The sequence below is a fragment of the Otolemur garnettii genome, unplaced genomic scaffold (genome assembly GCF_000181295.1).
Source record: "Otolemur garnettii isolate 467f Iridium unplaced genomic scaffold, OtoGar3 scaffold00138, whole genome shotgun sequence".
Classification (NCBI taxonomy): Eukaryota; Metazoa; Chordata; class Mammalia; order Primates; family Galagidae; genus Otolemur; species Otolemur garnettii.
This window is the reverse complement of record NW_003852533.1, coordinates 3946816-3970665: the sequence shown is the minus strand read 5'-3', so window position 1 is coordinate 3970665 and position 23850 is coordinate 3946816. Positions and strand designations below refer to the sequence as shown.

The following is a 23850-nucleotide window of genomic DNA, read 5'->3' as shown; positions in this document are numbered from 1 at the left end:
GGTAGAGTGCTGTGGTGTCACAGCTCACAGCAACCTCAAACTCTTGGGCTCAAGCGATCCTCTTGCCTTAGCCTCCCAAGTAGCTGGGACTACAGGCACCTGCCACAACGTCCGGCTATGTTTTAGAGACAGGGTCTCTCTCTGGCTCAGGCTGGTCTCAAACTTGTGAGCTCAGGCAATCCACTCCCCTCAGCCTCCCAAGTGCTGAGATTATAGGCGTGAGCCACCGAGCCCAGCCTTTATTTATTTTTTTAATGTTGCATATTAATTTTATTTATATATACCACACACTTTCCAATCTTTTACAAATATTTACTACCATCCATGAATAAAAGTTGGGTAAGTCTAAGTAAATCTGTATATGGGAGGAGGGCTAGTACCCTATGTAGGAAAAGTCTCACATACCTTTATTTCTGTACAAAATGGTCACTGTATTCCATGATACCTGTCATTTTATCAGAGAAAAATTGAGAGAACAACCTTGGTCATGATTTTATTGATCTGATGCTATCATGTGGAGGAGTAGGACATTTAAATGAATTTTTCTGGACTGTGCCACGCTAGATGAGTAGGAGAAAAACAAGTTCTTCCCTGCTTGTAGCTGAGTAAGATCATAGGGCCCCTGCAGCAGGCCATCTGCTGTCAGACCCGGTGGCCGACCTCGGCACAGTCCTGGACGGTGGGTGGGGGTCTAGTACAGGCTGGCCATGCCAAAGAGAGCTGGATGATGTGTAGGGCAAACTATCCGTCCCTTTCTTAAAGACTTCATTTAACAGTATAATTAAGGACTGCACTTAAGCTATTAAAATAAACCACTAAGAGATTAATCTCAAATCAAAGCATCAATGATCAAACCCAGTTCTTAGCTTTCAGGTACGACTTATTAGTATTTTCAAATTTAATCTTACAATTTTAAATGATCACTTTAGTGAATTTTGCAGTAAGGTATTAAAACAAAATAAATTTAAGCCATTTTCTCCCACAGGGAAAGGGTTTGGAAAATACTCCACTTTTAACCACAAAATATTGCAAAGGAGGCGATAAGTTCTAGAAGCTGGGACTTAGCAATTTTGAATGTATTGTATGTATCAGAAAATTTAATTTAATTTATTTAATCACTGAGCATATAGTAATGATTCATGTGCTGTAAAGGCAGCTTCTGCTGGTTTTCAAAGCATGTTACCATAACAAGTTCTACATGAAAATTATAATCCCTCCACGCGCTCTATTAGCAGACAGTCTCTGACTTAATATCAAAGTCAATTCTCCTAACTCCAGTACAAAGTTGCAATTATCTGCAGTAAGCAGTATTGGATATTCCCTTCTAAGAAATGAGTTTGTATCTCAGTTTAAACAAGGCAAGTGTTAAATTACCGATGGCCAATTTAAAAAAAAAAAAAAAAAGTAGGAAACAAGCAGAGGGAAAAAGTAATGGAAATGAACACCTAATGGTTTAGCTTCAAAGCCAGGTTGGCAGGTTCTTCGGGACGTTAGAAATTGGGATCTTTGCAAGGAAAGCGAAGAGCTTCAGTCACTCTGGTTCTAGCAGATTCTGTTCTGATTTAGCTCCTCCTCTCAATCCTCACATCATCACTTAAGGTTCTAGATTTCAATAAAATAGGAAAAACAGAAAGTCCTTGTTGCCCACCTACAGTCGTCACGTTTGACTAACAAATGAAACCACATCACTCTCCTGTGTATCACAAGCTCTTTGGTAAAAGAAAGACAACTCCCCCCACCCAATGGAGATGGACGGGAAATGTGTGTTTTTAAATCTATGTACGGCCCGCACCTCATTACCAAACACAGAAAATCAGCCGCCTGAGAAACCAAATGGACTGTCAGCAACCGTCTGGTGACCAACTGAAGTTAAGTTTCAGCATCTGCTCCTTGGATCAATTTCTACATCAATTTCACTATCTCCAGAATAATTTTTTTTTCCTTTAAAAACCATTAATACATAGTGGGGAATATTTTCTTTCTGTTGTTAATTTCCTTTCTCATAAAAATTTAAGCAACACATTTGAAAGCGTGGCTGTTCCCACTGATGTGTGCCCATGGGGGGGTTCCTGCTTCTATTCTTCCAGAAGCACCGGCTGTCTCAATAAGCAACACTTGGGTGGAGCATTTCATATGTGAGGCTAATAACTCTAATTATTTCACTGTATTCTTAAGCCTTAGCCCCACTCTCCAAAACTCTGTCCAAATATTTTCTATCACTAAAATAGTCCTGTGATGAGCTCCTTTCCTAGGCAAAAACTGAGAGTTGCAAATATTAAATGCCTGACTCCAATCAGCAGGACTGGCTGATGGAAATCTCAGCACGTGCAGACTGAGGCCAAAAGCAGAAACGCTACTTTCAAATGGGCACATGACACCAAACCGCCACTATCAGAAGAGAGTCTTATATGCTGTGATATGACATTTCCCCCTTGACTGCAAATACAATTGAAATGTACTTTAATAGTATTTATAACCAATTCTTAAACCTACTGATACTGTAGCCATACCAAAGACAGAATGGCTCCACCGGGGTGCTTAGTGAGTATGACACACCACTCCGTCACCTGTTCCAGGTATCACCACGAGTGGCCCTAAGTAATCAGGATTGAGGCTATGCATCACCAACCCCAGCGTGAAAGTGTCCAGTGAGAGTCACCATAACTTCTAACATTTATTGAGCACTTACTGTGTGCCACACTCTTCATTAAGCCTCTTGCATAGATTATCTCCTTTAATCCTCACACAACTCTTTGGGAAGAGAATGTACTTCCACAGAGGAGGAGAGTGGACCTTTAAAATTTGTAGGCTGGGCACGGTGGCTCATGCCTGTAACCCCAGCACTCTGGGAGACTGAGGTGGGTGGATTCCTTGAACTCAAGGAAATGGGTGAATGACACTGTTGGAAAGAACTGAACTTACTATAAGGCACAAGCCCATTTCCTATGGAAAATGAAATGATTTATTTCTTCAGGACAAGCTTCCCAGCAGAGTATCACTGAGCAGGGAGTGTCTTGCTGTGCCTGGCTGAGCACACTGCCCAGTGGACAACCCACAAGCAAGGCCCGAGCACGGTGTGTAGAGAAAATACACACTTTCCATTTATTTCCTCCTCTAAGTAGAACAACCCTTCTTTGGGGACCAAATCCAGGGCTTGTAACAATTCCCCACACAATATTTTCCATCCTCACAGCCAGAAAAATTTAGAAACCATGAGAAGTCAAGAGCATGGTCCAGCTCTTCCCACAAAGGTTTCTGGGGTGGACGCCTCACATGGGCTTCTCACCTGGCATGAAGATCAGATGCCTGGAATCCAGACCCCAACCCCCAAATCAGCAAGAACTCACTAAGAAGAAAGCACACCAGATCCTTCCATCCTGCTGTACTTTACTCCAGCCTGGCTGAAACATCAGCTGTGAGAGAAGGGTGGTGAGGAAGACAACCATGATGGCAGCAGGCGTGAACGGGCACCTTCCCACACTAGGCTGGCTTGTAATTAGTACACTGAGCAGCTGTGAGGCCACAGAAAGGTTCTGAGAGGAGCAGTGACCTGCCTGTGACTGGTGGAAGTGAGCTGGTGAGTGTGACAGGACAGCCCAAAGAGACCGTTACCAACCCACCTGATGCAGGTTCTGTTGCTGGTCAGCTGTTGTGGTTTTTGTTTACAACGTATCTCAGTTCATTTAAGCCACATTAATCCTATGACTTCAGAGAGGTCGTCTATTTTCTATAATGTTGCCTATGGAAAGACTGCACACATCTTTCTCACTGATGGCATGTCCCTTTGGAGTTCTGATGGTCGGAAGCAGCACACCTGCCTGGCGATGGATGCCAACACTAACTTGGACTACGGCATGGTCACCAGCATATACCAGAAGTAGCACTTTTTGACTTCTGAGACTAAGGAAAGAAAGGCCTTACAGCTTCCTCAGTTACCAGAACACTCTCCCTGGGAGCCCAGAGTACAAATGAGAAGACTGAGTCCCCGGAGCCACCAAGCTGTGGAGGCCACATGTGGGAGGTCCAGCAGACACTCCCGATATCCCCAGAACTCCCACCAGTGCTGCCAAAGTACCACACCTGTAAGTGAAGAAGCTTTCAGATTCTAGACCCCAAGTGTCAGTCATCCCTAGATGCTTGATTCCTCCCAGCTGAGGCTCCAGACATCCTGGGGCACGAAGAGGCCTGTCTTCTCTGCCCTGTCCGTATTATTGAACCAAAGAATCCATGAACATAAGAAAATACACATAGTTACTGTTTTGTACTATGACATCTTTGAGGTGGTTGATTAAGCAGGAATAGATAACTAAAACCATACTACAGCAAGGGAGGCGAGGAACCCACTGGTTATGGAACACACACCTGGATCCTGACACTTAGTTCTGGACATTATTTCAAAAGATTAATTAAAAAACAAACATGCTCAGAGAAGAATAACAAGAATGTTCCTTTATGGAGAAAAGAAATGAAAAGACTGAAGCTATTCAAACTAGAAAAAGAACAGAGCATGTGTGTTAATTGTCCTCAAATTATTCCAAGGTGAAAAGAAATTAAGTTCTGGTAACTGAGGAAGCCGTAAGGCCTTTCTTTCCTTACTCTCAGAAGTCAAAAGGTGCTACTTCCACTACACGCTGGTGACCATGCCGTAGCCCCAATTAATGTTGGCATACCTAGCGAGGCAGGTGAGTGGACGTGCAAGGAATCACTGTGTGTATTCCGGAGGAAGGCCGAGAGACAGAGGGCAGAACTTACAGGGAGTCAGGTGGAAGCATTTTCTAATGTTCAGAGCTGTCCAGGAAGGAAGGTGCAGCCCCCACAGGCAGTGAGTTCCCTGATGTTCAAGGTGATCAAGCACTGGCTGGGCGGTCATCACCTGGGGGTGCCTTTGCAGAGAATTCATTTGCTGGACAGAAGGTCGAGTCAAATACCCTTCCTTTCAGGTTATACTGTAACACTGAGATGTTTTTATTCCAAAGATCATCCCATTTCCTCATGCTAAAAAATCTAATCCCAACGCATGTTGAGCAGAGGAAAAACACAAGATGAATAAATTAAATGAAAAAGGCCAAAGCATGCGTAGAAAGTGATACAGACTTATGAGCAGAAAGTGACAGCAAGGGACAGAAAACGTGACCCAGCAGGAAAGAAACTGTGACAACACGAAGCACAAAGGAGAGAGCGGGAAGCAGGAAAAGGGCCAAAGAGCTGTCCCGGAAGCAGCCAGAGGGAGGGCGCCTTCCCGTCCTGGAGAAATGGTTTTGTTCATTTGCACAACTTTTCTTCTGTCAGTGGGAAGACAGACCAAAGAACATGGGTGACGGGTGACCCAGGGAACAAGGTTCAGGTGGTAGAACCAGTGAAGTTCTGCAGAGATCACCGAACAGTCTCAAAAGATCCGGGATCTGTGCATCTATGGGACTAAGGGCGCTCCCCTGGGTGCAGGTGTCTCTAAGGTTAGTGCACAGAGAAAGGGTGCTAAGGGGAGCGGGGAAAACGGGAACCTTGCCAACATGAAAAAGAAAATACAGCCACCTAGAAAATGAGATGTGTCCAAAGAAGGCCCATGGGGAACAAAGAAAGAAAACTCTGTAAAGTCCTCTCACACACATTTCATCTGACATTCGTTTACCACCATTTGTAATCAGTTTCCAAGGTTTCATAATACACTTTAGTCATTCAAAGCGCTGGGCGAGTTATGTCATCGTTATCCCCTTTGAATGGAGTGATGTTGGTAAGAAAAAGACAGAGGAGTCACCTCCAGAAACGCAAAGTGTTGAGGCCAGAGCCCCAGGGCGAGAGTGGGATGCTGCCACCTGCTCGCCCCTTTCAAGGGCTCATGGCACCACAGGAGAGAAACTCATGTAATTAATGAAACACAAATTTTCTCGTAAAAACATTTTTTTTTTAAGAATAGCAATAAATTCATCTCGTCACTCACCCATTTCCGGGGTCTGCCTCTTGGCCGTTTCTCCCCAGTGGCTTCTGCTTTCTGCAACATGAAACAGTCAGTCATTATGGTTCCCACCCCAGGTCGTCAGTGAGCCCTGCGCCAGGGACAGGACACAAGGAAGGACCTTCCGGTTTGCAGACGAGGTACCTCCATTATTTTAACAACCTCTTTTTCCTCTAAAGTTCATCTTCTGCTTTTTTAAGTAGATTTTCTTCCCTGTTTTTTTTTTCCCCAGTGTATGCTATAAAATGCTATCTGGGAAATCCCTCTCCCTAAAAGACTCCCCTGAGTGGTCTCTTCTGAAATGCATGAAATCTTGCTATTTCAAAAGCTATTTTGACTTTATTTCTTTCCGTAATTAAAAAATTACCCCACATTCTAAAACGGTATAAACAACTGTTTTAGAAAACAAATGCTTTTTTTTAAATGAGCAAGATTTCTTTCCCTTTCACAACTCAAGTTTCAAAAATTAAGGTCGATAAACTGCTTCTGAGTTCAGAAAGTCCTCCTATATTGGCGGCCAAAAGCAACCCTAAATGTAAAAAAGGATACATAAGCATTCTAATTCAAAATTAAAAACAATTTGAACAGTTTTATTCGATAAATTTCCTGTTTCTGGCCAAAAACAATCACTTGTTAGTCAATTCACCTAAAGCGGAGGGAGAAATAAAGCTAGCAGAAATCACGAATGCTTGCCCCAGAGATGGAAAATGCTAAGTGTCTAAAAATAATACATTTAAATAAACAATATAAACAATTCCACCCTCAACACAGACCTGACATGAAAATATTTCTAAGTATCAAAGAGTTTGCTTGCTTAACTACACAGGAGATTTTTCTGGTATCACAGTTGTTTTTTCTCTTTTGAATCAAATTTTAACATTATCTACAAATTCATTAGCTATTCCCATGTTTTTATCACCTCTAATGCCTAAACACAACAAGAACATATACAAACAACCCCCCAATTCATACCTTCTATGAAAACGTGTTTATACTTTACAAGATGAAGAAAACTTAGTACAAATTGTTCTGTGTATGAGAATCTTCCCAAGTCTATTTACATCCACACAAAAACATCAGTCGGTAACCTGAGCCAGGATGACTTGTTTTGCCTTTTACTTTTGTTGTCTGGGTTAGCAGCTGGTGACACATGAATGACCACTGTAACTGTCTACACTGCCAAATAAAACTTTCCTCTTTCTCTCAGTAAAAAACAGACAGATATAGATGATAGCGGATAGATAAGTAAATAACAGATAAAAGTAAGCCACAAGATTGCTCACCAAATAACATCCCCCAACCTGGCATTACTATGTAACAGGTCCCATGAATTAAGCCAAACTCTGTATGACTGTAATGCTCACATTTATCGAGCATTTAAAATACCCCAGGCACTGGGCTGAGTCAGTGGCCTGCTACTTTAACTCTCACAGACCCTCATAAAGTGGGCATTGTCATTTCTCTCATTTTGGAGATGAGCGGCTAAGTTTTCAGATGGTTTAACATACAGGAATACAACCTGCTGGAGTCACACGTCACACAGGTCACTGGTAGACCTGGGATTCGAAGCCGGCTCTGTTTGACTCTAATGATAGTACAAAGCATTTGCTGCCACAGAAAATATTTTAGGAAACTAAAATCGTCACCAATTAAGCTAATTTTCCGGAACAGGAAAAAACCTGGTGGCCTTTAGGAGCTCTACCTAACTGCTGGCCGTGACTCCTTCACAACTGTTGAATGGCTTCACAGAGGCATCCATTACTGTCAGGGGTGAGGGGCCCCACCTGACCTGAGTCTTTCACTTCAGCATGAATGAGGGAGAGCTCAGAGCCCAGTAGATCACACCATCACTCACAGCATTGCTTCCTGGAGAGGCGTCCTGACCCCGCTGTGGCAGGCTCAGGTCTGAATTCCTGTGCTGCCATTTTAGTTCTATGACTTTGGGTGGTCCCTGAAGACCCTAGTCTGATGTCACCTGTAAGTGGAGATAAGGCCTCCTGGAAGGGGCGTCACCCAGGTGCTTGCGAGTACCTGCCAATACACATTCTTGCACTCCTGACAAGATGAAACCTTTCAAGAAAAAGCTCTCTGTCAAGCTAGTTCCATCTTACAGAAGGTTCAGAAAATGCACATATTCCATTACATCCACCACCTTTAGGGTGAAGCTTCTAAGAAACCCTTTGGATAGTGTGAGGTGAGTCACACAACTGCAGAATTCTCTGGTACAGAAGCAGTGGCTGATTTAATCTTGGGCAGCAATTGTAAGATTGCCTGGCTTACCCAGGAGTAAATCACACACAAGGCAGGCAGAAATCCTTTTTACTGGGAATGAGGGTGGTGCGCTGGGTTGCAGGAGGTGGCTATGGACCTGACCAGCTACAGGTGCTGCACCAGCAACTCCTGTGCACTAGCTACATGGCAGGGCCATGACGTGACCAGGATGTATCTAAAATCTACTGAGAAAGAGAGGGTTTTATTTTTATACCTAAGAAGGGTTTCAGTGCATTTCAAAGTAAGAGAAAGCAAATCTCTCAAAGAGAGAGAAAGCCCTGAAAATAAGACGGCTTGTAAAAGAGCATCTCATTTACAAAAAGCCTATTGAGAAATAAAATTCGCACCATTACTAAAAGGGCAAAATATCACGATTATCACTCAGACTTGTTAAAAGCAAACTTACTCCTTGGTCATTCAGGCCAGTGTTACATGTAAACTGAGACTCCCCTCGGAGGCAACTGCTGGAGGAAGCACATTAGCTGTCCATCCGGGAGGTCTGCATTGTTCTTTAAAACCCACATTATTTAATCATTCTAATCAAACTCCACAAAGGCTGAAAAACAAGTTAGGATTTTAGTTTGCGAACCAGCACAGAGGGCGGAGTTTTGCATGTTGGAAACCACTGGCTTTAACACGTTTTCCTGTGTTTAATGCTCTTCAGGATATTATTTCTCAAAGAAGACAAACAAAACTTTCAGGAGGCTTGTTTTGTTTTAACGCACCAACAGATGCAACACAGCCCAAGTGTGTATTTGGTTTTCCTTTGCCAGAATAGAATTAGGTTCTACACGACAACCCACAGACAACCCACACGTCACAAAGACATAACTAGTTTTAATAATTATTGCTTAGGTGACTGGAGAAAGGGAAGCGAGGGTAGGAATTCTGAATTTGTAAGAACTGAAATTTCAGAATATTACTGGCACTATTATGCTAAGATTCACAACCCTATGTTGTTAAAAGTACTATTTCCTCCTTGATTTTCCTCATTCATTTTTCTTAAAGTTTAGGTTCATAACTGTAAAGTTAATTGTATTAACATGTTTAGAAGCAAGGTCATGAGGGTTAGGAGGAGTAAGTGGGGAATGTAGTTATGTCTTCTAAGATGTTCCCCACATTAAAAAGATTTAAAAACATTCATCTAGCAAATTAATTTGAGTTTGATGACAGTGCTTAGTTTCTGGTGTACAAGAGGTGATCACTTCATACTTGTGGAAAAGGAGAAAAACAGGGAGGGAGAGAAGGGAAGGAAGGAGGGAGGGGGGGAAGGAGGGAGGGAGGGAGGGAGGGAGAAGGGAGGGAGGGGAGAACTTATATATGTGTTTTATTTCCTCCTTACCATTGGAATGCTGGAACTCAGTAAAACTTTACAAATCATTTCATCCAGCCCTCTCAATGAACAAATAAGGAAACTTCTGGATGTGATACAATTCCCAAAGGCCTAGCCCTGTGGTTTTACTTGGGGGCCAGAAGTCTGTGGGCATCGGTCTGAAGGCACCCATTTCCAATGCCTTCGTGACCTTGGCAGGGCCACTTCAAAGGTTTCTCAAAACCTTTACTCAATATATTTCAAACCTGCATTTTGGATAACTAGAGATTAACAGAAACTAGATGTATCATATGTTTATAAGATGTTTGATGGCATATGGTAATGGAAAGGGTGTAAGCTTTGGAATTAAAGTTGAATTCAAACCCAGATGCCATCATTTACCAGGGCAGAACATCAGACATGCCCTAGCTTACGTCTTGGATCACAGTTCTCTCACTTAGGGGATGAAGACCACTAATGCCAAGTCAGAGGATTAAAGGAGCTACAAACATGGAAAAGTGCCTGACAAAAGCTAGGGCACTTAGTAGATAGTTGAACACAATTTCTTCTCTTTCTCCTATTTTAAAACAAACACCTACCAATTCTGTAAGTGCCCACAGTGGTTTTCCAAGTATTATCTTGTATCTTATTTAAGTAGGCAGCTGCTACTTCCCAGCCCACAGATGCCAGACTGAGTAAAGCGGCCACCTTCACAGGCAGTAGAACTGAGACCCAACCTGATTTCAAGGCAGTGCAGGGTCTGTCCTTTGGGAGCGATTCCCACATAAATTAACATTGCCATGGGAAAAGTTAATATACAAAAGATAACCTTCTAGGGTGAAAATCAAATTAGTTAAAGGTAAAATATTTCCAAGTTCTCTATAAACACATGGATAAGAGCAGCAGTTGGGAACCAAGAGGGTAATTTGATTCTGACTTTGGGGACAAATTTAGATGGCCATTATAGCAAATTTAGATGCTACTATAAACGTTCTCACTGCATTTTATAGGCACTGTGATGAATGAGGGATAAAGCCATAATACTGGTACTCCAAATCAATCAATCATGCAACTATACCGGAAATAAGCTCGAAAAATATGGGGTGTGATGGTTCCTGTTTTGTTTTCATGTACTTGGAATTCTTTTTTAAGACTTAGACCTGCTGAACCTAAGAATCTGTGGAGCCCACTCTCCAAAGTCTGGAAAGTCATGCCTTATTTGTTTCAGCCACTCTTTTAAGAAAATAGAAACAGCATAAACCAGTGTGCACTAGAGTCGAAATCAGCGGGACCAACCCATCAGGGGAGCAGTGAGGGATTTCTCACTTTACCTTTCCAAAAGTCCAGTTCTGTAGCTTTCCTGATTTTAAGTGTGACACTTTTAGTCTTGAAAAGATGCTACAATTTGCCATGACAATAGTCTTTTCAATAGGAAATACAAGTAAATTCCATCATTCCTGGGTTCTTCCTTGTTTTACCGAGGAAGCCCTTGTGGTCAGCCTCTGTCACTGCTTAGCACACGATTATCTTCATGGATGGAGACACCGAATTGAAACCGAGTCAAAGTAACGGGAAAAGTTATTGTTTTCAAAATTTAAGATTCTCTTCTTCCAGGTCTTCCCTTTGCTTCTATATCATCAGAAAACCCACAGCACTGAGGCAAGATGTCACAGCTATTACCTTCCAAACACACTTGTGATTATCACAGACAAAATGCCCGCATTCCTTCTCATGAAATCAGATAGAATATGCCCGTCGAAACTGTTGGGTGTATTAAAGCAACAGCCTAAGCTACGCTCAATTGTCTGTTCGTCTTTTTCTCCTGGTTGGCGAAACAAAGATTCACAACTAAAAACTTGAGAATGTGGAGGATGTAATTCAGTTTCTACCATGTGTCTGCCAACAAGACCCGGCATGTTGGAATGATCCTCCAGCACCCACCCATCTCACGGAAAGGCAAGAGATGCCAAGTCAGTCTATTCTATCCCCTTAGCAAGGTGATCTACTGAGACCTACAGGGAAACAGGAGCCAGGAATGTAGGTCAGCCCGAGAAGTGAGGAGCTTTCAAGTGCAGAAGGGTCAGAGCTTCCAGAGAATTACAACTACAGGTCCCTTGAAAGAAAGCGACTTCATAAAATAATTCACACGCATTTATATCTCCCACATTTGGATCATAACCTGTAGTGACCAAAAAAGGGGGGCACTGCCAGATAGGACTTGCTGATGCATTAAGTAAGGCCCTTCTTGGTAAAGTAAAAAAAAAAAAAAAGCGCCAACTGTTTAGATAAATCAGCTTAAAATATCAAGATAATGGAAACAGCACTTGGGCTTTATGTACTAAATTCGTGTGTACACTAAAATAGGACCCTGAATCCCAAAATGGAACTCACCTGCCCATTAAAGTACAGTGGAACCAAACTACCCTCATCTGTACACACCACAGGCTGGGACTATCTGACAATGTCCAGCACCACCTCTCCCTGCCTGACCTAGGATGAAGCTGGTTACTCTCTACAGCGGGGCCTGCTGTAGTCTGAAGAAAATTCTGTCCTCACTCAGCACTTATGCCAAATAACGTATCCAAAATGGTGAGTAAAATCCACATTTTCTCTTCCTAAAATACCTGTGACTGGCATTAGCGATGATTTGTGAAAAATAAACCAGATTTCTAGGAATAGCAGTAAATTAGAAGGAGCATGGACAGGTCCTCACAGCCTTCAGGCAGTATGAGGACTTCTTTGATAGCAAGTTGAAGACAAATCAGATATTTATTCCGAAGAGTCTTTGAACGACAGCTACTTCACCTAGGTTGTATGCTTGCACTATCATTCTGCACTTTACTGCTTAGGTCTGGCTACCACATGAAAAGGCAAAAGGAAGATTAAGCCAATCTCTGACATCACTCCTGAGATTCTGTTAATTTTTTTTTCCTTATAATAAAATTTAATTCAACTGCAGATAACTGTCCTAAAAGTACTTGAGTAAGAATTGGCTTGAAGCATACAGATGAATTTGACTTGAGACTTTAAACAGTAAAGAATTTACTGACAAACCCTCTTTGTCATGATTTTTAAAAAGGAGCAAAACCCTCCAGTAAAGGGGATTGTAACTTCCTTCTCTCCACACAGGAAGTGTGAACCTGAGACGTTCTGTGCTCCCCCACTGCCATGAGAGGAAACAAAACCTAAGATGATAAATTAGTAGACAACTGGTCACAGGTATACAGCAGACTATTAAAAAAAAAAAAAGGGTAAAAACATATACAAACACACAGGCACACAGATATAGTATTCAGGAAAACATAAACTTCTGATTACTTTTATTAAGTAACAGTATGAAACCAGTTCAGGGACAGAGTCTGAGCACTCAGATCAGATCTATAGTTGTCCTGTGATGTGCACCCAGGGAGTCACTTTTAATGGACTCTAAGGAGATTGAAGAATACTTATCTTCCGAAAGTTCTAAGCATAACAAATTGTGTTTTTATAAATGTGTTTGTTTTACCTATTGCATGAATCAGTCTTCTACTGAATGTGGTCTGGACCTAAAGGGATGGCTAACCTCGCAGTCACCCACTTGGCCTTGCAACATTCTGCTTGCTTGTCAAGTTTCACACTGTTAATTTTCTAACAAGCAGTTTTGTTTTCAAATGTCCCAAGGCCAGTGACTGAGTCCACACATAAACTTTGTAAGTAAAGAAACATCAAGAAGCAAGAAGTTTCACACCCCACCATCCAGGGTCCAGCGCACACGGCGTCTTCCCTAGCGTCCGGCTCCTTTCTCCTCCTATACTTACCAGTTTTCGTGATGTATTTTTCATTGTGGCGAGCCTCGGTTTGCAGGAAAACACCCCATTTGTTAATCATAGATAACTTCTCATATCTACCCTGGCCACTGTAGCAGGGGATATATATATCTTATGTGTTATGAAACACGTAAATTTTTCTAAAAAGATCTGTCTTTCAAAATCCTACCAAATGTATGTTTTGTTAGAGCACAACATATATTTAATAAGCCAGGGTATGTGAACATGGTGTTTAGTAGAGCAAGGCACAGTCAGCACACACTGAGCTGAAGTGGAAATGCCTCCAGGGCACACACCATGAGGACTGTCAGTGTCCTCCACTATTTTGCTAAGCAGTCTCTTTTCCTACTCCAAGTGCAAGTATTATATGCTACAAATGAAGTAATTTGCAACACTTAAGAAAAGTCAGTCATGTTATGGGCAAATGTATTTATTCACTTTTATTGCAAGAGGCACTTTGATAACAGAATTGTACGAAATAATTGTGTCTGGGAGAATCAGAGATTTAAGAGAAGGACTTCTTTGGAGCAAAAGAAAGCCTGCTTCTGTTTTGGAGATTATAATAACATGTGCACACATAGGGAGACTGCCAGAAAGATGAGTTACCTGGGAGGGTCGTTTGTAAACGCCTATCACTAAAGTCAGGAAAAATACATCTGACCTTACTTGGCAACGGAGCAAAACTTTCTTTTATTTTGCTTTAGGTAGTAAATTAGGCACATGCCTCGGCCTTCCTTTTGTGAATAAAGATTTTGTTACTCAGTGGCAAACTTCTTAAAATGAATAGAAGGTGATAGGAGCATTTCTATTTACTCACTCAAAAATGTAAAGTAATAGAATTCAATTCATTTTCCTTTTTTGTATTAAATGCCAAGTAATTTGTTTATGATGAGATTTAAGATTTCTTCCTAGGAGATATTATAATGATGCATTTTTTAGAGCACTTGTATCAGAGCTTAAATGTCTGTTAGTTACCCACCAAGATATTCCTCTGCCATCTCCTTAGAATAAAATTAAATTAGGTAAATTCTACACTTAGGCAACACAAAAAAAGTCTCTGGTAAAATTAGGTTTTTTTCTTAGGTTAATTTATAAACCAGGTAAAAATGGAACAATAAACCAGGTAAAATGATATCATATTAGGGATGATAAATATGATATCATATTACGGATATCAGATTATGTTTTAATATAACTTCTAATAAGAATGTTAGAGATATTTTAAAGTTTACTAAATATATAGCATAAGTCTAAATGCTAAGAAGCAGCAAATAAATTTAAATGTTAAAATTCTGCTTGTTCTGGGCAGCACCTATGGCTCAAGGAGTAAGTAGGGTGCCGGCCCCATATACTGGAGGTGTTGGGTTCAAACCCAGCCCTGGCCCAAAACTGCAAAAAAAAAAAAGAAAGAAAGAAAAAAATCTGCTCATTCAACTTCAAAACTGTTAAAACAAATAAGAAGTCATAGTTACCTTCTAAGTAACTTTACAATTACTTCCAAAATAACTAGTTGCTATAGCAGTTTACGACACTGAAAACTATCACATATGATGTGGTTCCTGCCACCAGCACGGAGAAAAACCTCACAGAACATCAACTCCACAGAGATGAGCATACAGTCCTTGCCAACAACTACTGTGCCTGGGGGGCTCAGATCTAGTGAAAAGGTTTATCAAAATTTACTTCTGATTTGTAAACCTTTGTTCTCAACTATGATACAAATCTACAAATAAAATACAGCAGCTTTTTTCCTAATTTATTTGTAAAACAAAAAAATGTGACTTTTATGTTTACCTTCACTTCTCTGTACGCGCACTGACCCTGAGATATGTCCTTCTCTAGCTCAGATACAGCCAGCATGAAATTATCTTAAACTGCAATTTAAAATTTATTTAAAAAAACACTGAGTGATACACTTGACCGGGTTTTGTCCTGCCCCCAAATACATAGTGAGTCAAAATTTGTTAAAACTTCTTATTGTCAAATTCAGGGTATTTCTGTATCACTTCACAGAAAGGCCTTTTGAGATGTGCAGCTCACTAGATGTGCAGCTTTACTGCAGAACAAACAGTATAATTTGTCATCACAATTAAAGCTGTAAAATTCATGGAGTTGTTTCCAGTATCCCATAATTGGATTCACTTCTAATTAACATCCATTTGGCAAAGTGCTTCAATGGGGCTTGGTTTGCAGTAGTCATGTAAATACCAGAGAGTAAATTAAACTCTCTTATTTTTCAGAGGAAACTGCAAAAACTTCACCACCAAGCAAATCTGTAGTTTTGATTTGTTTTTCACCATTTTACAAGGTGCAAATATTATTATATCATTCTCTGCCCCTTCCTTCCTTACCGCCCCCCACCCTGATTTTAAGGTTCCCATTATTTGGTGGTTTGTTCAAAAATAACACCAAAAGTATCTTCACAAACTTTTTATGCTAAGCATGCACTTAGAAAACAAAGTTAACTCCCATCTAACAAATGTTAAATGCAGGAAATTAGTCTTGGGTTACCCAGCGGGGACAAACAAACCCTTAGGTGTGGAGTCAGAATGGGAAAGTATCTGCGAGGTTCCTGCAGCCATTCACAAAGTTAGGACAGCAGGACTTGAGAGACTCACCTTCTGAGCCGCTTTGGAGGGGCTCTTGTTCTTGCTGCCTTTAGGTCTTCCCCTGGGTCTCTTAGGAGAAGGCTCACCGGTCGGCTCCTAATTGTGGGGGGAAAAAAAACGCTGTTGTGGCAAGAGTGGACCCCTAGTCTTCAGCTCTATCTCTGCATGTGCTACACAGCAGCGCTGCCGGACACATTCAGTTCCAACGTAAGTGGATGATGATGGTACAGTTCACAGAAAAGTGAGGAAGCTATACTTCCAACCTCAGGGCTCAAAGAGGAAGCTCTGTTTTGTGTATGAAAATTAGATACAATTTCAAACCTAGGATGGTAACAAAAGCCAAATTATTGCATGCTCTATTTTAAAGAAAGTCATATTTTTTGAAGGTGCTAAGTTTACATGGTGATGCATTCAGCCACTCAAAACAGTAATAGGCATTTTATACAAATACCACTATCCGTTATACTAGAATTTCAAACAGCAGAAAAATAAAGCTAACATCTCAGATATTGTATCCATCTTCCATATTGAAAAGGTAGTTTTTAATCATCTCTGTCTACCTACATTCTAGGTCAATTATGCCTCCAACGACACATTGTGAGTGAAATATTGGAACAATTATCCCAGTTCTTCAGCTCAAAATAACTCCATTCCCCCTAAACTTTCCGAATAATTATGGTAAATCTGTGGTGGGAGGTTTTGCTTGAATTATCTACATAATTGCTTCAATTCTCCACTTCCTTTTGGAGATGGAGACATGGTCTCCAGTCTAAATTTAAATATATTTTGATAAAAATAATCAACTTTTCTTCGAAACTTTTCTTTTGAGAAAACTCTTATGGGGGGTGGATTAGAGAAAAGTAAAAGGTGGGGGGGGGGCAGTTAAGAGGAAAGGAGTGCCTGGGAAGTAGAAATTTAAACAATCACTAGATTTAGCAAAACTTTAAATGGCTCCTATGCCAAGTAGTAAATACCCAAGTGGTTAGGAAAATGTGATGATTAATATTCCAGATCCTAAATATTTATGCAGTGAATCATCTATTCACATTTCATTCAGATTCGGTGATTAAGTGAGACTAATTAACTTAAAACGCATGGAAGTCCTCAATGAAAATTCGCATCCTATTCACAGACTCGGGAAGGTTCCCGCAAGCTCTCTGCGGGCCCACTAGCGCCAGCTGGGCACACCCACAGCACACACGTCGGAGACACATTTTTCTTTCTTTGTGAACTCTGCCTCTTAACTCAAAGGTAAAACAGCCAATTCCCCCCCCCACCCCGAGTTCGATGAATTTTCTTTTAATTTTTTTTTAGGGGGGCCTATTAGCAGAGTTAGAGAGAGCTGGGTGGTGGGTGGGAAACGAGAGGGGGTCAGAGCCTTCCTGGGAGGTGGAAAACAGGACCCAAACCCCGTGTAAAGGGTCGCCTGGGCAGAGCGGGAAAACTCCGGGGCCTCTGGACTAGTTGTTTCCTTTGATGATTTCAAAAAGGTACATACAGCTCTCTCGGTTCTCCTGAAACGCCCGGGCCAGCAAGCATTGTTCAATTTCCTCACCTTGCTCTCGGGCGGCTTTGGGAGTCTAGGATTATTTTCTAATCGGCCTATTTGCCATGAAGGAAGCGATTTAAGGCTAAGGAGCGAAGGAGAAGTTTTAAAGCCCAAGGAAGTGGAGTTTAAATGTTCTCAATAGACATACCCGCTCCAACCCTGCCCGCCGAGGCTTGGAAATTGCAGCGAACAAAACCCCAGCCCAGGGCGCTGCGCGCAGCTCTGCAAGCGCCCGCTGCACGCTTAATTGGTTGCATCCGCAGACAAAACCCTCCACTCCGCGGGGTCCCGGGCTCCCCTCGATCTCCCCCTCCCAACCCCCAGCCTAGAAGAACATTTAATGTCCACGGCTCTGAGGCGCGCGGGATTCGGGGGTAAAAGGGAGACCCGGCGCCTGACGAGGAAGGGACCCTGGCCACCGTGGACACTCCTTTCAAAGCGCCCTTGGCCGAACGACTTAACCTCATCCCGCGGGGGCCCAGGCTCCCGGTACCCCCGGTACCTTTGGCGGCTGCCGCGCTGCGTTTAAAGAGCCTTAGAGCAGCCCGGTCCCCACGCGTTCTTTGTCGGGAGGGCGCGAGTTTGGGGCCATCGGGAGCTTGTTGGAAGCGTAGGGGGCGACTCCAGTGCGCAGCCCCCGGCCCGCGAACAGCCCCAGGAGGCGGGAGAAAGAGCCTCGGGTCCCAGGACTCCAGGTCCCTGGAACTCTAGCCCCTTCATCCCTGATCGGCCGAGCGCCGGTCCCCGCCACCTCCTCCCCCACTGCCCCCGGCCATTGTAAAAGCGGCTCGGGAAGCCCTGGCGAGCCCCAGTTCGCCGGACCCCGGCTGCTCGCAGTCACCCGGCGACCCCGCGCCACTCAGGCAGCGCACAATAGCGAAAGTCCGAGGCAGCGCTTCTCCCACCCGCCGCTCCCGCCTTCCAGCGGCCGCGCGCCGCAGCTCCCATCTCCCCGCCCGCCCGGAGCGACGCGGGCGCCCCGGGGCTCCCCTCCCGCCCCCAGCCCGCCACCCGCGGGCAGCGCGAGGCGGCCGACGACTGGGCTCCCGCGCCCCGGTGGCCTGGCGCGTCGCGGGGCCCTGGCAGGGCGCACGGGGCTGGGCCGGTGCCCGCCGCGCCCGCGTACTGACTTGCTGCTGCTTCCTGGGTCGGCCGCGTCCTCTCTTCTGAGGCACCGGGGCGGCAGGTTGTCCCTGCGCTGAAGTGGACGGCTGCCCGGCGCCCTCACCGCGTGCGCTCATCCTGCCTCCCGCCGCCGCTACAGCTGCTGCAGCCGCTGCGCCTCGACCGCCCGAGTCTGCCCAGCGCCTTCGGAGACGGGTGCGGGGCCGAGGAGCAGGCCGGGGAGAGAGCCGGCGGGCTGCGAGGCTGCAGTTGCTTAGGCTGCCGCCGCTGCCACCATCAACACCGGACGTCCCGCGGCTGCCAAAAAGAGCGAAGAGGGAGGAGGAGGAGAGAGGAGGCGCTGCCGGTGGCGGCGGCGGCGGGGGGTGGGTGCCGGAGGTGGCGGTGGCGGCGGAGGTGGAGGTAGAGGTGGCTAGAGGAGGAGGGAAGCGGAGGACAAGGAAGAGGGCTCGAGGTCGGAGAGGCTCTGCTCTCGCTTTGGGGTCAGGAACTGCGGGTACCGGGCGCACTTGGGAAGCGGCTTGGAGAAGGGGGAGACTTGGAGTGAATTGTGTCCCTTGAATGTTAGGCGGGGAAAGAATTCCTCCTCCTCTTCCCCCCCGCTCTGCGCAGAGAGAGAGAAAAAGAGAGAGAAAGAGGGAGAAAGTGCTGCCTTAGGCAGTCGGAAAGTAAAGAGAGGATGAGGAGATTCAGCCAGGACAGGTCGAGCAGCGAGCACGAGCAAGGGACAGAGCGGTGGGTGGCACTGTGCCTCCTCGGGTGGCGGGAGCTGGCGGCACCGCACCGCAGAGTCGGGGGACGGGCTGCTGGCTCCTGCGTCCTGCCTCAAGTGCGCGCCGCCCGGGCTGGAAGTTCTCTGAGTTCCTGCCGGGATTCAGGCGGGCTGAGTGTGCGCTGGGGGCGGGGAGCGCCCACCTCTGATCGTGGGCGGATAAAGGGGAGGGGGCTGCGCAGGAAGAAAGGACGGGGAGGAGGGAGGCCGCGGACCGCCGGGCCCAGGCGCCTGGCCGAGGGCCAGAGGCCGCGTTCGAAACACAACTGCCGCGGCGGCGGCGCCCGGGTGCCACCCGGAGCCCCGCTCACGTGCTCGCGCCCGGCGGCAGGGTTAAAGGGACAGGCCGGGATCCCGGGGCCGGCTCGCCTCGGGCCTTGCCCCACCCGGCGCCCGAGTCACCCCTGGGCAGTTGTCCCGGAAAGGGGTGGACACGTTCCTGTCCCAGAGCCTGGTTTCAGGACCGGCCTTTACCTGCGCCTCCGGGGTGCGGAGCCAGCGTTCTGCAGCCGCAGCGCTCCGGTTCCCTGAGAGCCAACAGGGACTTCGGGACCAGGGGACTGCCCTGACCGCCTGCTAGGTCTCGGGATGCCCTCCCCACAGAGCGCGCAGCGAGCGCGCACGCACACACAGACCTGGGCACGCCGATGCACACTTGCCCGCGGAGCCACGTGCACACGCGCGCGCACCTATACACACAGGCACACAGACGTGCACACTCGCAGACACGTGCAAACAATGTGCTCACACGCGCACGGAGCGCGCCGGCTTCTCGAGTGAGCTTTCCCCTCGGGCAACACTGGAAAGGCGCGGAGTCTCCGCGGGCTGCAACGTGGGCAGCGTAAAGGGGACCTCTGGGTTCCTGAGCCCACAACTGCTCCGACTACCCACCGTTCCCTTCACTTTACCTCGATTTAACCTCCTCCCCAGGAACTCCCTGTCCGCCAAGTCCTAATTTTACAGCCGGGGCTGTTTCTGAGTTCCGTGAACGCCGTAACGGCCACAGTCAGTTTTAAGAGGTGGAGCACATTTTAAAACGCACCTCTTTCCACCCTTGAATAACACAAAGCTCCGAAAAAATTCAGTTCAGGTTTTCACACATCACACCCAAAATTATTTTGGACTAATTCCAAAGTAAAAACTTTCACCTGGGGAGGAATTTTTTTTTTCCAAGACGCAGACCACCGTGGAATGGAAACGCCCACTTCGCGCCCGAAGCCGGAGCGGGGCACCGCGGGCTCTGGGCGCGTGGAGGCGGCGCCTGTCGCTGTCTGCCCGGCGACCGCGCTGATTGGTCAGCGTTGCCATTTTAAATCCGTTTCCAGCTGCCGGGTGCAGAGCTGGGACTCCGCTGCACGTGGAGGGCTCTGGGAGAACCCAGGGTTTCTCCTGGATCTGGGAGGCACAGCCTGGCCCTCCGGATGGAGCCCGGAGGCTGTCTGGGGACCGAGGGGTCTAGCAGGAACCCGGGGTGTTCTGTCTGGGCTTGGCGGAAACAGGTATCTTCATCAAAGGGACTGAAATTTCGCCTTCCAACGATTGCATTTCACCTACTAACATTTCCTAACTGCCAGGTTGGCACATGTTTGTAATGTGACCACATGTTCGCACTGTGGCGTGCACATTTTACACACACCAAATGGGCTTCTGGGTTCATGCCTGTCCGCTCGCTGTTCCTGGAGTAGAAATTCTGCGATGAACGTAAGCGGAGGTCACTGGAGGGCTTCAGCCAGCCACCGGGACACTGGGTCGCTCATTACATCCTCCGACTTTTTAAAAAATGTGCACAGAGGTCTTAAGGAGGGGATTCCAACATTCTATGTTTGCGTTAATCCCTGAATTCAAGAGAAACCCAGAAAAATTGAGGGTAGGGGAGTATGTAGTGTCAGTCGTTTTCAGGCAGTCAGTTGGCTGTCAGGCTACTTGACCCCTTTTGAATTTATATCAAGAAGGATATAAAACAAATATTGCAGCAAGTTTTTTCTAAATCGGTTTTATATTCTTTTCATTCTTTGTAACCTTTTTTAATTTTTTTCAGGTTTCTGTATGTTTTCTGTAGGGGAGACATTAAGCTTTGTTTTTGTCTTTGAAATGATTGAGACTTTTACTATAAAAAATCGTGTTCTTATATATTCTTATAAAGTTAAATGATTAGATTTCATTGTAAAAGACATAGGATTTTTCACGTTTACCTTTGAGCCCCTCCTCCCATCTGAGTTTCTCAGATCCTCACTTCCTCTTTATCTCACCATATTTTACCCAGCTACTCAAGGCTGAACTTCTCTAATTTTAAAACTTTCCAGGTGGCTTCTGTCCACATTAAAATGTTTCTTTTCTTCTTCTGTACCTAGTCTAGGTAGGTAATTGAGCAATTAGCACCTTGGTTGTATATTTTAACAAGGTTTCCAATTATCTGTGACCCATGATTAGTGTTAGATCAAGTCAGCTTATTAGTAAGTGGTAAAATTAATTTAGTGAACCCAGAACATTTTTTAAAATAAATAGAATAGAAAATATCACATGTAAAATTTCCATTGTAATTATATAGTACTTGTGTGTAAAAACTGTATTAAGATGGGTTTTATTTTCACCTTTAATGTCTTGGAAATTGGGATGTATCTTAAAGTTCAAGTTGTCGTAACACTGTGTTACCACATACTAGGTACCATGTTTTCTATTTTAGTGGTACATATTTTTATATGTAATTTTTTTGCACTAGTTTTGGGCTGTTTTGTTCATAATAGGCTTTTGGTATTTACTAACTTATTACTATGAAAAAATACAATAAAGTTGCCACTTCACAAAATGTACCACACCAGATGAGGAAAGCATTATATGTATTAAAATATCATCACCGTTCTCTGAGTAAAGGAAGATGCATTTGTGATACAGAGATTGAGGTTCCCACATTGCACTATACCCCGTTACATTTACATTTTAATACATTCACAAATTAAATGTTAATGTAATGATTTTCTCAGATTATCACTGATTGAATTCATCATGAATGTACTTCACATGTAATTAAACAGATATTTATTATAATTAGATATTTTGGAAGTCAGACCACCAAACAAAGTGAATTTGTTCACTCTCTTTCTGAATAAATATATCTTGAATTAGTTTTGCAGAATCTTACCTGTTATCCTTTCAGGGCTCACAAGTGCAATTCATCTGGAGCTAGGTGCTAGTTTTAAAACAGCAAGGTGCTTGTTTAAAATCTATTTACCAGTCACCTTAAGGTTTCTGGTATTCGCTTTCCAGTCCGTCTTTTGTTCAACAACTATTTATTGAGCACTTTTCCATGCTAGAAGTCACAGATATTCTTCTTGACAAGTCATTGCAAGCAGAACAGAAATAGAAGGGTCTCATTTCCACCTCTCATCTCCTGACATTGTCCTATCTTCCCAAGCCGTCTTCATCCCTGTGTATATTCAGGCAGCTTTGATTTAGGAATGGGAGGCATGGAAGGTAGAATTCTAAAATGGCCCCCAAACCTCCAAGATCGAGGTGCCAAGGCTTCCTAGATTACGGACTTAAGCTGTATTGTGCTGGGTTTTACTGTGACTAAGGAGTGTCATATGGCATAGTTGACCTGGATATAGGGAAGTTATCCACAGGATGGTGACCTAGTCATATGTGTTTAGAACAGATTCCTCCGGCTCATCTGGGATGAAGTTAAAGATTTGAACCACAAGAAGGATTTGAATCTTCATGGCCAGTTTAAAGATGGAGGAGACACGTGGCAAGAAATGTGGGTGGTCTCCAGGAGCTGAGGGCAGCCCCAGACCCATAGCTGGCAAGGAAAAGGGACCTCCCCTCCCTTCTCCAGCCACAGGAACTGAATTCTGCCAAGAACAGGAATGAGCTGGTTGTGAGTGGAATCTTCCCGAGAACCTGCAGATAATAGCTCAGCCAGATCATCACCCTGATTCCAGCCTTGTCGCACCCAAATAGGAAGCCCAGTCTTCTGACTTACAAAACTGTGAGCTAGTAAGTGGGTATTTTAACACCATCTGAAGCCACTGCTTTTGCAATAATTTGTTTGCAAAACTAATACAAGACAGAGCTTGTTGAGTGAACACCCTGCCGGTTCCCCACCCCATCAGCTGCCCCAGCACCGTTACTTCTGCAGTTTGTCTGCAGATGGGCCACATGGCTGCACCCTATTACCAAGCACCTGTCCTATCTCTCTGGGCTAATTGGAAAGCAGTGCCCAGCATGAAACTGCATCATCTTAAACTGCTTTCCTTCCCTCCCTGCCTCACCTCCATTTTCCCTTCCTTTCACTGCCCTGAGTATGGACCTCTCAAATAAAAAATAAGGATTAATCCTTACCTCAACTCTGTTTTCTTGGGAAGCAGGGTAAGGAACCCAGAAACTCAAACTCAATCTCTCTAGAAGTGACTTGATCATGGCTGGTGGTTTTAAAACATGTTTGTAAATTCTTTGA

At 44.6% G+C, this 23850-nt stretch overlaps 1 protein-coding gene across 1 annotated transcript in view; it reads right to left on the bottom strand.

Moving 5' to 3' along the window:
• The window catches only part of HMGA2 (high mobility group AT-hook 2), a 137030-nt gene extending 118289 nt beyond the window's left edge, over positions 1-18741 (bottom strand). The window contains exons 1-3 of the mRNA XM_023518416.1: positions 18631-18741; positions 15961-16047; positions 5935-5989 (exon numbers count right to left, since the gene is read on the bottom strand). Coding sequence (XP_023374184.1) covers positions 5935-5989; positions 15961-16047; positions 18631-18741 — 253 coding nt within the window. The remainder of the gene's footprint in view (positions 1-5934; positions 5990-15960; positions 16048-18630) is intronic.
• Between the last annotated feature and the right edge of the window lie 5109 nt (positions 18742-23850).